Below are 19,013 nucleotides of genomic sequence, written 5' to 3'. Positions count from 1 at the left end.
ATGTGTATAAGGAGAATCTCACCCAAGTGTCTTTTGATATCAAATATATCTACATGAGTCGATAAAAGTTTCTCTGAGGCGTGCCGAGGAGTCTTAAACTTTTATCGACAAGTGTTGACATATTTGTTATCAAAAGACACAAGGGTGAGATTCTTTCTATCATCCAACATCATTCTTCCAACTTTTTCAGTTTGTAGACAATAATAAGCAGTGTCTTAAGTGTAAAAGGTACTTCTAACAGCTTCAGTAGCAGAGCCATTGATGTCATTTGAAAGTGACATCATGGTAACCAATGACGTCACGATGGACTGCAAAGCATTGTGATGCAATTTCATTGCAGCGATATCTACAATGTTGATATCGCTTGATCTCACCCAAGTGACATCTCCTGTGGGAGCCAGTTTTGGATGATAAATTTTGTTAAGGGCCACACTTTGCAATCTTCCAGGTATGACAGTGGTCTGTAAATAATCTAGTCTGGACCAGATAATCCAATGATTGATATAATGAACAACGATCCAAACTCCCGGGGGTACATTGATTTACCAAGCCTGCCCAGCCAATCCATTAAGTCGCCTTGGTTAATGATCTCACCCTTTTCATCACGGATTCTCTTACAATACTGACTCGAGTTCTGAAACTTCAGTCATACCTCAACTGATATATTACTGCAAATATTGATCACCATGGTAACAATACACAAAGGCTGATCATGTATTTCCTGATAATTATTTATCTGTATGTGAGTATTAAACATATTAAAAAGGGATCAAACTACAAATCTACAGAATAAATAGGATCACAATGGGTCATAAGACTCAAAACGACAAACCCAGGTACAGAATATCACTTCTTTTTTGATTCAAGAAAACAGAAAATATTGCACATGAAACGGAGTAGTAACAAGCAATCAATGCAAACACATTCACTTCAGCAAGTGTCCTACAAGTCCTATGTCACATGGTGATAGCAGTCTTATAATCTCCAGGATTTATCATCCATCAATGGGTGGACACACATAGAAGCATACATTCCTGATTATGAGGAGAATGATAGATAATACCAGTAGGTTCTTGTAGACCCTAGAGCATATGTCTTATGAAAACACCATTTTCTCATAGTCTTGCTTTTCAGGCACTGGACGCATGAATGAACCATGTTTGTATGCCAGCATTCTACATAACATGAAGGCAACAGAAGCCCTCCAACATAATGGATTTCAAAATTCATAGCCATAGAATCAATTGTTCCAGTCTTACAACAAGCTTTTTAAGTGTGAAGAAAACATGGAAAGCTGGGGTTCTCATAGACACAGTGGGGTAGAAGACAAAGGAGTATATTGCTGTTTATTACCCATAGGGCAGGAAATAATCAATTTCTAAAAAATTGTATGTGCATTTGTGCAAATATCACTTCACACGCACCAGTGTACTGTTTACGTCATATGGACCGCATTGTTGACATTGAATTGTATTGTGACATAAGGTTGGAATTATGTCACACCAGAAACTACATCATAGCTGAAGATTGTTGACATCATTCGACAATTTTAAGAAACTTGCGTAAGAAGTCACGTATTCTTTGCTCCAGTTTGGGAAACAAGAATTCTGACACTCGTTCGTAAAATCAGTATGAAACACATGTTCCTATAATAATCTCAATGTCTCTGTTGGTATTGTATGAAACTGTCCAATTCTACGTTGACTAGCCCAAGTATAATTCTGTCATGGAGGTAATGTATTCATAGAACTATGGCTAAGTTCTAGTTCCAAGCTACGAAAACATGATGGAACTCACACAGATGGCTAGGAACAGGGATGACATTAACACTCACATCAAATGTTCCCTTGTTTTCTGTGGGTAGTGTCTAGTGTTGTTCTTACTCCCCTATATATGGCTGGGTACAAAAGGCACATGAAATAGAAAATGTTTACAACATGCCCTAGTTGAGAGGCACTAGAGTTTAATGTTGAATACATAATACCCAACACTACCAAACTTTCCTTGGAAACATAATCTCTTTGGAATGTAGTGCAATAGTAATGATTCCATCAAATATGTTGTACTATTAACTGTAACCGGAAATATTAACTCAGTGTTGAATACAATTCAGTATTACCTATCCAATAAAACATGATCCCTACCTTGAACATGTTGAATATAGTTCATTCTTACCTATCCAATAAAACATGATCCCTACACTGAATATAGTTCATTATTACCTATCCAATGAAACATGAACTTTATACTGAATACAGTGCATTAATAATAATATCTGTCGAAATAAACATGATCTATATATTGAATACAGTTCAGCATCACCTGTAAAGAGAAAACATGATGTATTTGAACACAGTGCCTTATACACTGACTTTCAAATGAAACAGGTATGAAAAGGAAAAAACATTAAAAAATGTAAACACTTCAAAGAGGACAATGAAACATGTATTGTATATCACTGTAGCAAAACAATTACCCTAAGAACTAAAGTATCACTGTTTTACACGCACTCTTGTTGCAGAAGGACCTCCAAAAGATGCAGTATTCCTGACGATAGCAGACCCAGAGCTCCAGATAAGCTTTTGGTGTTGTGGGTATTTTACCCATGCATTTTAAAATCATTGGGTATTCAAATTTCTGTTACCCACTAGTTTTTACACATGTGAGTATTTAAGTTAAATATTTAAAAACACTATTCATCTAGTCCCTGCAAACTGGTGTCAGGTCGGTTCGAGAGCTTTATAGGACTCACAAATACCACAATACTTCCACAAGAAAGTGTGATGGCAAATGATCATGATGTAACTGTCATCATGGAGTTTGGCAAGGTTGACGGAATGCCCGTTTATAATTTCAAAATAAGTTGCTGATTTGCTAATCGAATATGCAGGGTTACTTCACAATATTTTGATGATACGCACAAGTTATATTTTTGTAGCGTATCTGTAATGTTCGTTGCGTATTTGATAGGCTTGGATTTTATTTTACTGCTTATTTCTGCATTTCTGATGTGTATTTTACGCAGATACGCAGCTTATCTGGAGCTCTGAGACCAGTAATATTATGGCTACTATCATGTACCTTGGACTGTCAAACATTGACTTGATCAAGCTGCTAATTAAATAATGATTCTATTTCAAGTAACTATAAACTTCATAACAAAGATTATTACAATAAACAGCACAACACTCATTATATAGAGATTCAATTGCTCCTCTGATTATGGATTTCATTGTCTGGTAACAAGTGTGGAACACACATCAACACATGAAATAAACACAGCATGTAATACATGAATAAACAAGTGTAACAAAGTGTATAATAAACTGGTCCCATCATCTGTCAAAATATATTCTTAGAAATGAGCAACAAAGGTATCCTCATCAAAGCATGTTCAATACAAATATGCCTTTCATTGTCAGTTTGTTTACCGTGACATGGTGTAGAGTGCATGTCTCAACTCTCATGTAGCAAACATGGCCATAGTACAGAATAGCATTCTCAAGTTGTGAGGAAGAGTAAACATTTTAACTTCTCTGGAAACCATTTGATTCCAGGGAAAGGTCTCCTGGGGAATAACTGTTTCAACACAATAAATGAAATAAACAAACAAAACAAATAAATAAATAACAGATTATTTCAGCAAACACGAATGTAGAAACATATCAATCTCCTATCAATTGTGTCGTGGAATGGTGACAATATATTTTCATGACTAGAAATGTTCAAACTTGTAACCATGGTAACATGTCCAATAAAAAAAACAAAAAACTTAAAACACAAATCAAGAGGATACATCAACAAATACTGAAAAAATCCTATTTATTCATTTGTTAATGTTTGAGTTTACCCCACAAAAAGGAAAAATTTACCAAAACAAAAAAAATGAAAAAGAAAAATGCTACACATGCCGTTTGATTGAAAGCACACCATACAAATGCTCTAAAACAGTGATATTACCTTTATTTTATTGGTTTTATAAAACATTTTAATAAGTATGGACTGAAAGAAAATAACCAAAAAATTAATGTAAAGTAAGGATTACGATGTAGAACTTTTTATCAACTCTCTATGAAATGTGTGGTTAACCACTAAAAACTTGAAATTAAACATATTTTTGCATAAACATAGCTTAGCCAAGTTGTATACAATAAACTGTTGTGTATGTTGGTGTGAACCTGAAGCCTCAAAACAACATTCTGAGTAAGGAAGATTTTATATCACTTTTACCAGGATTCCAGCAATATCAGCACATGGCATCAAACCCTGGCAGTCTGGCAAGTGAACACTTTAACCACTAGGCTACCCTTGTGCAAAACTAAATTTCTAATGATAGCAATTTGGTAAATTAATCTTTCATATCTATTTTCATGATTTCCTATCTCATATATTTAATAAACAGTTGTTTATAATGAACAGATTACTTGGTGATATTGAGTCATATTACTGACAGAAGACAGGTTTACAATGTCTACACTGACAAAATATTTACAGCAATTGCCCCTTTATACCTTTAAAGTACAAGATGATTAAGTGAGTGAGTGAGTTGGGTTTACGCCGCTTTTAACAGTATTCCAGTTATATCACTACTTGTCAGCTTAATGTGGGAGGAAAGCTCAAAGTGATGTAGGTCTTAGACGCTTACCACATTGGTGAAACCCACGAGCACGGGTATGATGCTGACAAACCTAAAAACATAATCAGGGCAAAACCGGATTCGAACCCACAATCATAATCACTCATAGAAACATATCCCAGTATCCATCAATGCCATTCATCATGTTCATCACCAAAGATTTCCTGAAACATTTGTCAGTGCAGTTCAGCAGTGGTTTAGTCATCTCCACCTAGCGTCATAGATAAAATTCTTTCCCTTTGGGTTTTGTTTTTCTTTCCCCTCTGGGCTTTCTTCCCTGGCGAACCTTCCAAACATCGTCCCCTGAATCCACCCCATCCATACTCTGATCATCTTGAGTGTCCTCATGATTTGCATAACTATTGACAACTGTAGAGTTCATGTGTACTCCTGATGACTTAGGACTTGAGTTGGCATTATGAGTGTTCGCTGTGGAAGAGTCGGTATACAAACTAAGGAAGTCTCTTTGACTGGCCATGTCTTTCTCAGCATCATCCATGCAGCTTAACAGTTCTTTCACATTATTCTTGAAAGACACTAGATTTTGCATAAGCCTACAACTTCGTTGCAGTATGGCAACTTGTTGGTGTTTCTGACGCAGTTGCTCTTGTATGATTTCCACAGTCTTCTCAGTCGAAACAAGCTTCTCTGATAGCTTAGCCAGTTCACTGTTTTTCGCTGCCTCTACCTCAGAAACTTTGGTCTTCAACAATTCATCCTTGGCAAGGAGTGCATTGTTTTGCTCTTGAACAGTATTTTCCAGCTCATTTACACGTCTGTGTAGAGCAAGGAGATGTCGATTGGCCTCATCGATACTGGTTCTTGGTATCATGGTAGACATTGTTTCTTCCTTCTGAAACAATCAAATGTAGACTAAAGTAGTGGAAATGTAATGTCTTCTTACCATTGTAATGTAAGTAATGAAGTAATGCACCTGTCTTTTTCAATCCAAAAGATTGAATTTACAAGCTGGAAAGTGTTCTAATAATATAGACCGCCTCCGTGGTCTAATGGTAAAGCATCTGCCCAGAGAGTGGTTCGATCACTTGGCCATGTCATGTTAAATGATGGTACTTGTTGTTACCCTGCTGGCGCTCAGCATTAAGGGGTTGGTTACAACAAGGACTGGTCAGTTTGGAGTCAGTGTACTGTGTCTGAGAGGGGTATTCATGTTAAACTGCGTAGTGGGATAAAATCATCATTAGTCAGGACTGGTACAGGCAGCCACACACACACATATGCATGCACGTTGCTATATAAGTGCAATAATCTTGGATGCGACGTTAAACCCCATTTAACTTCACCTCACATTTAATAGCATAATCAGAACAATCTAACATATTTTAAACATGTTAGCATGGTTAGGTCCTAACTTCATCTTTTAATCACAGAAAATGCATGCAGTACAAACAAAAAGGTTTGTTTGTTAACGCAGCATTCACCAACATTCCAGCTATATGTCGGTGGTCTGTAAATAATCAAATCTGGACCAGACAATCCAGTGACTGAGATCATGAGCATCATTACATGTACTTGGGATGCAATGCAATGACTTGCATCAACCAAAGTGCCAAGTGGTAGTTGAACTAGAAAGGCATAATCAACTGATTTCTTATACATATTGTAGTTTTATTATACATTTTCTAACATGTACATATATTCTATCATGACATTTGAATCTACATGTAAACATTTGTCTGGTTTCTAGATTATGTAGCTTCCGTATGGATATTTAATTAAATTATAAATAATGTGAGAATTAATTCAGTGACAATTTATTCTAGCTACATTTTCGACTACCAAGATCATAAATAACTAGAATATAACTAGAATTTTAGACTGACGTTATCTGCATTCGAAATTAATGTAATTCTGCTAGTCTCAAGACTCCAGAAGTGCACGAAGAGACACTTTCAAGCTGGCAACTTTGAAGCAGATGGGCCTAATCTTTTGGGACTAGTGAGAATAAACATTCTTTTGTCACTGACCCTGGTAATGAACCTCAAGATTCACTTTTGAAGCAGCACCAGTTGATCAGGATCGGGTGCGATTGATCTCGTCTTACGATCTGACTATCATTACGCGACTCACTTGATAGGTAAATGCAAATGTTCACTGGATTCGTGCATTTGCATTTGCCAAGCTGTCGAAATCAAGGTGTAACATCTATCACTATACGTGCTAATTGTGGTGTTTATTGGTTTAGTTTCAACCTTGTGGATTTTATTCTTACACGATTGTCTTATTTTACCAGGCTAAAGAGTTAAATAGAATGGAGACTTGATTTATGTTCAGATGACCTACGTTTTGACAGACAGACGCTTTTGTCAACATGTACGCTGCGGAAGCGGAAATGCTGTGCGAGGAGGAGACGGGTGCGCGATCGGGAACCAATCAACATGTTTGTTGCAAACAAGGATGGTAATAATCCGCCAATCACGATGTAGTTAACTAAATAGTAATAAATTGATGTCTCCGCTTGGCGCTCTTTTCACGAACACTTTACAAACATTTCGGCGCCTGTCTTCCCGGCTTTTTGTTGTAAACATATTACAAATGAAACTTTAAACGCTTGACTAATAATGGCTAAAGTACATATAAGTAACGTAACAGTTTTGGACAATCCATCATCTTTCCTTAACCCGTTCCAATTCGAAATAACTTTTGAGTGCACAGAAGATCTAGCGACAGGTAAGAGTACAAAAGGAACGAAAACCGTATGTAATATTACAAGTGTGTTATTGCTTTGAACGACTGGTTTCCACTGACGTGAACATAACTATGTCGTTGTAAAATATGTCAATCGCTGAAACTGTTTTGGAATATGAAGATGCACAGATAGGCCTAAATGTATTGGATGGTTGCATCGTTTTTAATAAAGAAGTATTCTTGAAAAACATACTTGACACACTGTTCAGATCTATGCTGAGGTTGCAATTTGTTCTAAAAATATACATTACTCGTTCTTTCTTCTTCATCTCGGTGTGATCAAGTTGGTGGCAATTTATTGACCCTTTTGGGATTTCAAATTAGGACCCCAGCAACCTTAGCTGGTCAGTGGTAGTGAAAGGTGACCAAACTGATCGGGTGGTCAGGATCAGTGACTTGGTTGATAGCGGATCTTTGTACCCCATGGCGTTGATCGTTGCTCACAAAATCGATCACTTCATTGTCTGGTCCTGAGTCGATTAAAATATGTACAGGCTGCCACCATGTAGCTGGAATATTGCTGAGTGTGTAATTAAACAATAAAGAGATATCACCTTCAGGCCAGTAATGTAGTTGAGCAGACACATGTTAAATACCTATTTAATAACTTGCTATGACGCAAGGTCCCATAAGGGATTCAAGATGAGAAAATGTCTCGAGGCCATCATCAGGCAGATGGCTGTGGGGATTTCATGTTAGAATGTGCCACAACATCCTTTACTTGTCAAAATTTGGGTTAGAGGCCATTAAATGGATCTTATTTAATTGCATTTTTAAGTTCCCCTTATGACATGGATCGTTGTTCAAAATAGCAATCATTGACCCTGAATTGATTATTTACAGGCCACCGTCATATAGCTGGATTATTGCTGACTGCTGCTTTAAATGACAACCCCCAAAACATTTAGCAGGCAATTATGAACAGGATGTACGGTGTTTCTTATCGTATCTGATTGTGCCCTGTCCTGGCCGGTATTGGCCGTCGCCACTGTCAAATTGAGGTTCAATTATATACAGATCACCATGATATAAGTGGAATATTGGTAATTGATATAAACAACATTCACTCCACTACCACTTTATGTGCAATGTTTGCCCTGTCATCAAAGGTGCCATAATTTGCTGTGCAGAGTTATGTCCCATAGTGTGTCAGACATGTTGTTATGCAACTGAAATACTGTTAAACACAACTCGCTCACTAAAGTCACTTGAATGTAATTTTATGTGTGTGACTGTTTACACAGCGGGGATTCCGGTTCAGCTTAGGCCCGATGCAACCCATGCTGTTTGTAAGAAGTGATTGAGTGGTCTGGCTCGGTGACTTTGTTGGTGGCTTTCTATCTTAGATTATCGACCCAATAGCACACTGGTTTGTCTTGTCTGAACTATTATTCATAGGCTGCCATTATTCAGCAGAGATAAATCTAGGCCGCGTGGGGCGGTTGGGTAACCTAGTGGTTAAAGCGTTCACTTGTCACACAGAAGACCCGGGTTAAATTCCCGAATGGGTACTATGTGTAAAGCCCATTTCTGGTGTCCCCCGCAGTGATATTGCAGGAATATTGTCAAAAGCGGCGTAAAACAATGTCCACTCACTCTGGGCCGCATGATTACAGAAAGTCACAAAATAATATTTGATTGTGACTATTTGCCCAAAAATTGAGCTTTTGTGCATTTTTCAGCTATGTAATGCGTGATTCGTGTTCATTGAATACAATCTCCAAAGCTACATAAAATACAGTATGACTTTAGCAAGTGGTCCGAAGCCGGAGTCTAGTTAAATTCTGTTCAGTCTAGGAACATCAGTTAATGATAATTCACATAACATCAGTTAATTCCACAGAAAATGAGGCTAAGAGCCAAGTTCAGGCTAGTACTAGTTGTAGTCGCAGAAGGTTTTGGCACAGAATGAAAATGATTCTGATATTTAAACACTTACCATTAAAGTCAATGAGGAAAAGAAGTTATCAAAGGAACCATTCAAAGGCACAATGCTTTTTATGACAATATTGTTATCCAGAAACAATATGTGTAAACTTCCAAAGCTAAATATACGTTAATATCCGTGTACAAATGTAGTAATTTAGGTCAACATGAATCCACAGATGCTCCAACGGAAGTTTGTGTGCTCCCTCCCATCTTTCCCATGATGCTATCTAAAAAATTCTAAATCTTCTTCTCCTCACCCATCCCTTTCCTTTGTTACTATCCATGTTTATTTCATCTATATCTGGAATACTGCTTGGTGTGTTGCAAAAAAGCAAAGTAATCTTGTGTGTTGTACTTGGTGGAGTAGGCAAGCGGTCAAAAGCGCCAGGCTAGCTAGCGCGAAATGCTGGGATCGTATCCCGCTAGTGACGGGTTGTTATTCAGCCTTGGGAACAACAAAGTTTACAGGTGTTGTCACTACACCTAGTGTACAGTATGTACACCCTGTGCACTCAAGAGAACCCACTCGTATGATGGTAGATGACCAGATGGTGAAGCAAGATTACGTACATACACCTGGAACACAAGTGTCAAAACTTAGAGTGTCACCCTTGGCTGGTGACTTAGATCAAGTGTGCCTCTGTTCACCCAACAGTGAATGGGTACCCGATATGTGAGGTGGATGTAACATTCTTCTAGCCCACCTAGGCGGCTTGGGTTGTATACTCCCCAGGGAGTTGAGAATAACTAGAATTCAAAGGGATCCATTGGTTGGGGAACAGATTCTAGTGCCTGGATACCTGTGGTATATGAATGTATAAAATAATGTAATAAAAAATAATACACCAAATAGTCATTGAAATTGTTTCATTGTTTGTCACAGATTTAGAGTGGAAGATCATCTATGTGGGATCTGCCGAAAGCGTGGAACATGATCAGATACTTGAAACTGTCCTAGTCGGACCTGTACCTGCAGGATGCCACAAGTTCGTGTTTGAGGTAACAAACCTAATCATTGTCATAAGCACTTCCTATTTTGATTGAGCATGATGAGGTAATGAAGTAGCTTTCCTCAAAATGTATACACCTTGCAGAGACGGTGTTGTGAAATAGAACAGATAAACCAGAGATTTATGCCTATGGCAGGCCAATTGGGATGTTTTTTTTATTTTGTTTAAAAGATGTTTTAGAGTTTTAATTCTTGGACCCCATTAATCTTCAATGCATATTTTCATGCAACAAGAAAAACAAAAGCTGAATTCTTACTTTTAGTATTCCAAACACTGATATTACAGAATTATTAACTACATTTAGCCATTACAAGAAAAACAAGTTTCCCCAAAATCTATTTTTTGAGGTTACATTGTTTTGAGACTACCTCAACATGCTCAATAGAAGATCAAGGTGAATAACATCAGATGTGCAGGTAGTTCAACTATGAATGATTTGTTCAGTTGTGTGTTGGGTCCCATTTCTTTGAGCAGACTTTAGGGACCTGATGTAGTGATTACAGTGGTAGATTTAGCTATATAAAACATGCACCAGTGCAAGCAATTATTGAAAATCGCAACCTATTGTTTGTCTACATATACCAAGTGCATGTAAAAAGAATTTCAAAATTTGTGTCCCGACTAACACTCACTTGTTCACACACCAAATTTGTTTTTTGAACACACTCATTACCTCTGAAGTTTATTTACTGTACTACATCACTAATCCCTGTGTTATGTGTACTTTGTCATGCAGTCTTAGGCTTAACTTTATCAAACTGTGGGTACTTCCAAGAATATGTGCACATACTACTATTATGTTTTACATAGCTGGAATATTACTGAGATCGGCGTTAAACAACAAACTAACTTTTGTTTTAACAGTGCGTCATTAGTTAATGTGACACTGGCAACTACGTTTCAACTTTGGTAGATTTATGGGTCCAGGGTGCAACCTGGTTTTGTTTATTGCAACTTGGTTTTCATGTCAACATGCACCTGGTGCAAGTTATATCAAGTTCCTTAAATCGAGCCCTGGATTATGACCTTTTGTACCATACACATTCCCTTGAGTGCCTCCGTGAAGATCCGGGGTAGAATAGGTCTTCAGCAACCCATGCTTGCCATAAAAGGCGACTATGCTTGTCATAAGAGGTGACTAACGGGATCGGGTGGTCAGGCTCGCTGACTTGGTTGATACATGTCATTGTATCCCAATTGCATGGATCGATACTCATGATATTAATCACTGGATTGTCTGGTCCAGACTTGATTATTTACAGACTGCCGTCATATAGCTGGAATATTGCTGAGTGCAGCATTAAACAACAAACCAACCAACCAACCCTTGAGTGTTGCCAAAGTAGTGAATGTCTATGGTCTGCATGACTAATTTTCTTCCCAAGACAAACTGACAAGCAGGGATACTTGAATGAATGGCTCCTCATGGGACTTGGGGATGGTTACCAGTAATCTGCTGCTGGTCTTGGATCAGACTCAGTGGCTTGTCATTGTGGGACTTCATAATCAACATCATGTCTGTCTACTACCCCAGTCTTGATTTATGTGCAGGCTGCCATGATTTGGCCATGTGCAAAAAAATCATGACATGACATTTGTCATTCACCATTCTGATTTTGGGCCAGAGTAGGTCAATACCCTTAATAATTGATCATTCAGTGACTCTCCAAGGGTGTGGAAAAACAACCTTTGACTTGTTTATGTTAGGTGATATTGCCAGACAAACAATAAATCTGCTTGTCCTTACAATTTTGCTGACTTGAGTTAATTTTGATAAGAAAACAAAAAGCAAGTATTGCGAATTGATCTGATGGCAGGCAGTGTGTTTCTTACATATCTGATTTCCAACAAGCTTTAGGACATGCTCTCTGATTAATTGTTCAGAGTACCATGTAGCCAATAATGTCATATTGTTTTTGTTTGGTTTATTTCAGCCTAGAAATGGGTAAAAAAAATAGCTTATTCATCAATGTCAAAATGTAGATCACGGGCAGTACGTGAAAGAATGTAATAAGAACACTACTTTTTCAAAGAATAATCGGGACAAGCCAATATTTACTGTGTACGTGTCCAGTAACAAGTTCACAATTTTGATATTTCCACACCACTGCTTTCATCGTTGTGTATTGTACAGAGATATTGGGGTAAGAACTGATTAACCATTTGTATTGTTCCAGGCACCTGCACCTGACATAAACAAGATTCCAATCAACGATGTTGTCGGAGTGACGGTCGTCCTTCTCACCTGCTCTTACAGGAGTAAAGAGTTCATTCGTGTGGGATATTATGTCAACAATTTCTACCGCTCAGAAGATGTAGAGTTGAACGAAAATCCACCAGCAATACCTATTTATGAACAGGTTTGTTAAACATGCTTCTCATTTACTGATGGGGCTCCACATTACATTTCCAGGCACTCGCACATGTTGTGGTCATACATAAATATTAAAAGCAGGCCTCAAAGTTGCTACTAAAACGGTCACCAATACGACCTAAATTTCACTTTGTCTACTGTCTAAAATTCAGAGGTAGCCAAAAAATACCTTGAAAAATATCTTGTGGCGACTAAATTGTATTGCTACACATGTTGACACAACATGTCTGCTTCTGATTGCACTCACAAATAATTACTCTTAAAGTAGACAATGAACCGAAATACATCAATATTAGTGTAATTAGTATTTTATTTTAGTTGATAATTTATTGGATAAGCAAGGATATACCTATATAATCTAGTTACATAAACTGCGTCGTTCGAGTCACAAATAACAAAACTCAAGTACAGTTTCCACTAATATACAATTCGAAGACTAGTGCTATAACTTATACATATTGTAATAGTTATTTGATAAAAGATGATTTCAAATGCTTTTAGCTACCTACAATATTGGCTTGACTTCTTGATTTTACCACTGGCTACTTGGTAGATATTTAAACTTTGAGGCCTGAAAAGGAGTGTTATAATGTGCATCGGTGGTCATGTAACTAACTAGTCAATGATAAGGGTTGGTTTGTCAGATACTCATTTGTCTTCCACACAATAAGGTTTTTTTCACAGATTGTTGATCGTAAGTTTTACAGTTTAGTAAATGTGAAGAACTGCTAAGGGAGACAACATAGTCATCTGCACAGATGAATGAAGTTATCTCCCTTAGTTCTTATTCAACATTGTCAAATCTTCTGCAGTTCTGTGTGTTTTATAAGCATTTCAGTTGCCATTGGTTATGTCAAAGCAAAGAGTAAAGCCGAAACTAGGAATATCAAACCACAGAGGAACTATAAATATGCTATATTTAGTTTTCCAAGTAGAGCCGTCATAATGCCACTACCTCAGGTAGCAAGTCATGAAGCATAGCATTACTTAATTTGAACTTTTTTTGTCCAAGTACTTATTAGGAAAGAATAGGTATATACTGTATTTGACGAAATAAGCGCCCAGGGCGCTCTCAAAATTAGAAGTAGGGGGCTTTTATTAGAATGTTATTTTAGTGAAAAAAACAGTTAAAAGATAAATTTCATGGTTTATGCTGACACCCTGAAATGTTGATAAACGACAGATATATTTTTCCAGAATTTAATTGCCCATAATTAAGGGTGTTATAACACTCAAGTGTGTTTTATACGCGAATAAATAAGTCTTGTGTACATTGATTAATCAGAAGGGGGGCTAATTGGGATTGTTCACTAGCCAATATATTAGCAAATATCGAAGTTGGCGCTTATTAGAGGGGGGCGCTTATTACGTCGAATACGGTATTCCTTTTTGAAAATCAATCCAGAATTAAGACATAAGTGTCCGGTGTAAATTTGTGATCCATTATCAATGAATCTTGACACTATTAGTTCAGGGCTGCAACTATATATGGTTGATGTTGTAATTTTGCAGTAGATACAAAAAGACAATGTCCTTGTAGTTGGTCCCTACCATTGACCTTACTCTGTGCCCGATTAATTTGAGTCCAGAATATGTCCTTTGGTAACATCTAAAAAACCTTTTAACTGAATGGTGTTCATATGTTTTGAATGTCTTGTTGCAGCTTCAACGAACAATTGTAACAAAAGATGTCAGAGTGACCAAGTTCAAAATTGATTGGGACGACGAGGTTCAAGCTGACACTAATAACGCAGAAAATGTGCCCCCTGTTGGCAACCCTGAAAATGCTGCTAATCAAGAACGTGACAGGGAGCCCATGAAACCTGCCAACTTCTCCAACGAAAGCAACAGTGTTGGTGTTGCCATGGATACAAGTTAATAAGAATGGCAAACCATGTGGGAATAAAGACAAACAGTGATATCTTCTGGAATAGAGAAATGTGAAAAATATTTCCTCTGTCATTTGGACAAGTGTGTTGGCAGCAGCTAATGACATCAAGGATTTACATCTATGTAGAAATATCCTAACATTGTGAGAGACATACTCCTTGACATCAAATAGACTGTTCTGAACTACAGTGACTCCTTGTTAATCCAGACACCCTGCTATCCAGACAATGCTGCTAGGAACTTCTACCATATATATAATAATAAGTACCCAGAGGCCATTAGTACCTAGCAATGAATAGCCCATCTGGAAATATTATCAATCCCTTTTCACTGGGAAGGGTTGTGTCCAGATTAAGAGGGTGTCACTGTATCCTGTTCCACAGAGCCCAGCTGTGAATGTGCTAGAGATGCAAAGTGCTACCGTAAATTTTGTCCACACCTGACTGACCTAGTAACCATGGCAACAGTGTAAAGTTCTGAATTGAAACAGGAAAAAACAAAATTGACCACGTTCAGAATTTCTAAATGGTATCTTCAGGCAGCCCAAACATGATAGGAACATATATTTACATTCAATGAAGCAAGGCACTTTAGTGATTGTTGTGTTCATTTTTTCCTGATTGATAAAAAGGGCTGTGATGATTGAATGAAGATTAGGTTTGTCCAACACGTGCTACAGCGTGAAGTCAGGAATGAGGACAAAAAGACTAAGGACGTTTGGTATGAAAATAAATGAAGTACTATTTTCATATGTTTTGTTTAAGATTTCCTAAGCTATTTGTTTGATTTACTTAAGCTTGCTGATTATGTTTTGGTAGGCTGTCAAATTCCTCATTTCTGGTGTCCCCCCACTGGAATATTTCAACAAACATGCAGTGGAAAACCATACTCACTCACTCACCTACTCAGCCTCAGGATGGACAAGGGGCGGTCGGGTAGCCTAGTGGTTAAAGCGTTCGCTCTTCACGCCGAAGACCCGGGTTCGATTCCCGACATGGGTACAATGTGTGAAGCCCATTTCTGGTGTCCCCCGCCGTGATATTGCTGGAATATTGCTAAAAGCGGCGTTAAACCAAACTCACCTACTCAGCCTCAGGATGGACAATGTTAATTCATTACACATGGCAGTGTCAAGTCTTCATCTCATGTATTGCATCGCGACCTTTAATGGAGATACATATCTTCCAGCATCCAAGTGTATTGTTAAACCAGCATTCAGAACACCTCAAATATGGATCCAGCCATTGACTTGCTACTCTAGGAGCTTTTCAGTACCATTATCCCGCCTCTTAAATCACAATAGAAATCTATCTGTAACACCAAGGATGTAACACTATATTTCAAGATGGTATGACAAAAGATGCAATCAAGCATAACTTATTCACATCAGCCTAATGTTAGATTGATAAAACAATCGGTGTGGTGTCTAAATTAAACTAAATTTCAATCTTACATTAAATTAGGAGTCTAATACGTTAATACAATAATTGATTGTGTATTATAACAGACATGAAGGAGAACACTGTAACTAATTATGTCTGTGTGCTGTCTGTGCCAGATTCTTTTGAGTCTACATGGCTCTTCACATCGTTTTCAGTAGAGTTCAGTGTTGCGCAGACTTAGCTAGGCTTAAGAGATCAAAAAGAATTGTTCTACACTTTGGCTTCAGGGTAATGGCTAAGGTCGCAGGATGCCAGGAAGATCACTTCTTGGGGTTATCAGCAGGGGGCTATTTTGAAGATTGGTAAGCATAGTTACAGCCCTATTATTAATGCAGGAATGAGTTTAGGAAACAGTAAAACACTAAATCGGACTTTATGCCTTATGATATTCTGGATAAAAATAGGGCCAAGTAACACTTCTTGTAGGAGACGACTAAATGGATCAAGAAGTCAGACTTTGTGACATGATTGAAAGATATATACACAGACAGTGTGAGACGTGCCCATGATATCAATCACTGGTTTGTCGGGCCCTGAACTGATTATAGAGATGCTGCCATGATACAGATGGAATATTGCTGACACAACAACGAAGGTCATATGATGGGCCCTTCTATGGGTTGGGTGGGAAATTAAGTTAGTTCATGAACGGGTGGATGCATTTGCATGTCCGGACTTCAACAGGGTATATGGTCACAATCACTTAGGAATACCCTGTTTTCCTTCCAAGCTTGGTCAAAATATATTTTGCTGTGGGCATTTCACGTATCGTGTAATGCATGTTATGCATCATGGCGTTTAGTTTGTCATAGTTTTGTAATGAGCTGGCTGTGGTGTACCTAGGTTACCATGGTTACGTAACATTTTGTCTATTCATCTTTGTGTTTCATCTTCATGTATACTGAATATTTATTTTTTTATGATTTTTTTAAAGTACTAGTAAATGCTTCAGTAAATATGTATTCAACTTTTTCTTTTCATTCAGCGTGTCCAGAGTCCCATCAGATCCATGTCAAGCATGTCATCATGTAAATGTATTTGTTTATGAAGGGATGAAGATAATGCTTCATGCTGTGAACCAAAATCTAGAACTAGAGTATGAGACTGAGAATTAGTTACATTGCTCATTCACATTGAACTGTCATTTATCATCAACAACACCAAAAAAGTCACTGTTGACAAAACCTCATGACTATGGTCACCATCACCACATTTATCACAATCAGTGCAAGGCTGTAATCAAATTATATTATTCCTGTTTCACCTCTCAAGAGGCCCATCAGGGTTTGGGGTTAGAATATATCTCCAGCAACATGTGATTGTTGTACAATATTACAGGCAGCATTAGAAATTGGCACTAGTCCTATAGCCCTAGCCAAACTGCCCAATGGTTAAGGTATCATAAAGACTAGTAGAAATTTGCCCTTTTTAAGGGTTTTGCTATATGTTATTATAAGGACTAGTGGACGAAAACTGTTAATTTCTACCGCTGACAAGCCTGTGATATTTCCACCTGAAGTCATATTTTATCTACATTTTTCCCCCAACTTGATATAATTTCTGTTGAAAAATATAAGAAGTTTCAATGCTTGAGAAGGGGTTTTTTTCCAGTCTTTTTATTGTTGTTTGGTCTTCCTTCAATCACATGCCTGGATGTTACAACAGGGATAGGGGCGGTGGGGTAGCCTAGTGGTTAAAACATTCGCTCGTCACGCCGAACACCCAGGTTTGATTCACGACATGGGTACAATGTGTGAAGCCCATTTCTGGTGTACCCCGCTGTGATGTTGCTCGAATATTGCTAAAAGCGGAGTAAAACCATACTCCCTCACTTGCTCATTACAACAGGGGTAGCTGTCAGGCTCCATACCTGGATGATTGCGTCATACAGAGGTGGCATGGGATGTTCATAATAACAATCACTGGTTTATCTGGTCCAGACTTGTTAAACAACAAACTTAAACAAGTAGCATTCATTTTTGGATCCAGAATTTTGGGACATTCCTTATAACTCAGGAGCCTCTGAATTGCCAAATAAATGATGAGGGACGATACCTTTTAACTTTTTTTCTTGGCTACCCATTGATTCTGGCAAATTCTTGTGATGCATGTGGTGATGTGTTCTCAAGACAATTCCTAGGCAGGCTCCAATCTGACTAAAATGTTGAATCTTTTAAGATTAGATCTGGATCAGTGTCGTAATGGAATTGTATTCATAGTCATGTAATACCAGGCTATTGATCATGACTTAAGCTTATATTTAATATTTTGATATTGTATATATCAGTGTGTTGTCTCTCTAGTCTACCAAATCAACAGAAATAAATTTGGTGACGTTATGTTTCTTGCTTGTTTTTTTTGTCTAGGTGTAATAAAGATGAAATACAGCTTTTCAATTGTACAAGAGGCAGGTCAAAAGCACAGACCTTTGAACAGTTTTGCCCTCATTCAATGAAGGATCATATTTTTGTTCCTGAATTGTAGATTTTGACTATATCTGAATTGGGGGTTCAATTAAGCCAGATCTTTGAATGGCATTTAGAATTTGTTTGTTTTTGTTTTGTTTGCTGTTTAACACCACACTCAGCAATATTCAAGCTATATGACAGCGGTCTGTAAATAATCGAGTCTGGACCAGACAATCCAGTTATTGACATGAGCATCGATCTATGCAATTGGGATACAATGACATACTTTAACCAAGTCATTGAGCCTGACCACCCGATCCCATTAGTCACCTCTTACAAGTATAATCACCTCTTATGGCAAGCATGGGTTGCTGAAGACCTATTCTCTACCTGGATCTTCATGGGTCAAAGATCGCCTCCATGGTCTTGTGGTAGAGCGCCCGCCTGGAGAGTGGAAGTTGCGGAGTTCAATCTCCGGCCGGGTCATACCATAAGACGAAAAAAATATGGTACTTGTTGTTACCCTGTCTGGTGCTCGGCAGGAAGGGGATAAAACAAGGACTGGTCAGCTTGGAGTCGTATACTGTGTCTGAGGGGAGTATTCCTGTAAACTGC

The 19,013-nt window shown here is 37.9% G+C and overlaps 2 protein-coding genes across 2 annotated transcripts; one reads left to right on the top strand and one right to left on the bottom strand.

The window, feature by feature from the left end:
• Positions 1–2,938: 2,938 nt before the first annotated feature.
• Positions 2,939–6,979, bottom strand: LOC124134629 (vimentin-type intermediate filament-associated coiled-coil protein-like). The gene is made up of 2 exons (XM_046499563.2): positions 6,941–6,979; positions 2,939–5,489 (listed from the first exon to the last, which is right to left on the bottom strand). The coding sequence occupies exons 1-2, from the start codon at positions 6,968–6,970 to the stop codon at positions 4,854–4,856; spliced, it is 666 nt and encodes a 221-aa protein (XP_046355519.1). The 5' UTR covers positions 6,971–6,979; the 3' UTR covers positions 2,939–4,853.
• Positions 6,980–7,089: 110 nt separating this feature from the next.
• Positions 7,090–18,329, top strand: LOC124134628 (histone chaperone asf1-like). The gene is made up of 4 exons (XM_046499562.2): positions 7,090–7,327; positions 10,158–10,273; positions 12,462–12,644; positions 14,322–18,329. The coding sequence occupies exons 1-4, from the start codon at positions 7,219–7,221 to the stop codon at positions 14,535–14,537; spliced, it is 624 nt and encodes a 207-aa protein (XP_046355518.1). The 5' UTR covers positions 7,090–7,218; the 3' UTR covers positions 14,538–18,329.
• The last annotated feature ends 684 nt before the right edge of the window (positions 18,330–19,013 follow it).

This window comes from Haliotis rufescens, unplaced genomic scaffold, assembly GCF_023055435.1.
Source record: "Haliotis rufescens isolate VD_foot unplaced genomic scaffold, xgHalRufe1.0.p SCAF_2, whole genome shotgun sequence".
Lineage (NCBI taxonomy): Eukaryota > Metazoa > Mollusca > Gastropoda > Lepetellida > Haliotidae > Haliotis > Haliotis rufescens.
This window is presented reverse-complemented; position numbering and strand designations above follow the sequence as displayed.

Bases quoted from the DNA above. Each gene is read 5' to 3' on its own strand.
- LOC124134629 (XM_046499563.2), bottom strand. From the start codon at position 6,970: ATGTTGACAAAAGCGTCTGTCTGTCAAAAC. The intron at 5,490-6,940 runs GTAGGTCATCTG...TGATTGTTTCAG, and splicing joins AAGCGTCTGTCTGTCAAAAC to AAGGAAGAAACAATGTCTAC.
- LOC124134628 (XM_046499562.2), top strand. From the start codon at position 7,219: ATGGCTAAAGTACATATAAGTAACGTAACAGTTTTGGACAATCCATCA. The intron at 10,274-12,461 runs GTAACAAACCTA...GTATTGTTCCAG, and splicing joins GCCACAAGTTCGTGTTTGAG to GCACCTGCACCTGACATAAA. The intron at 12,645-14,321 runs GTTTGTTAAACA...GTCTTGTTGCAG, and splicing joins CAATACCTATTTATGAACAG to CTTCAACGAACAATTGTAAC.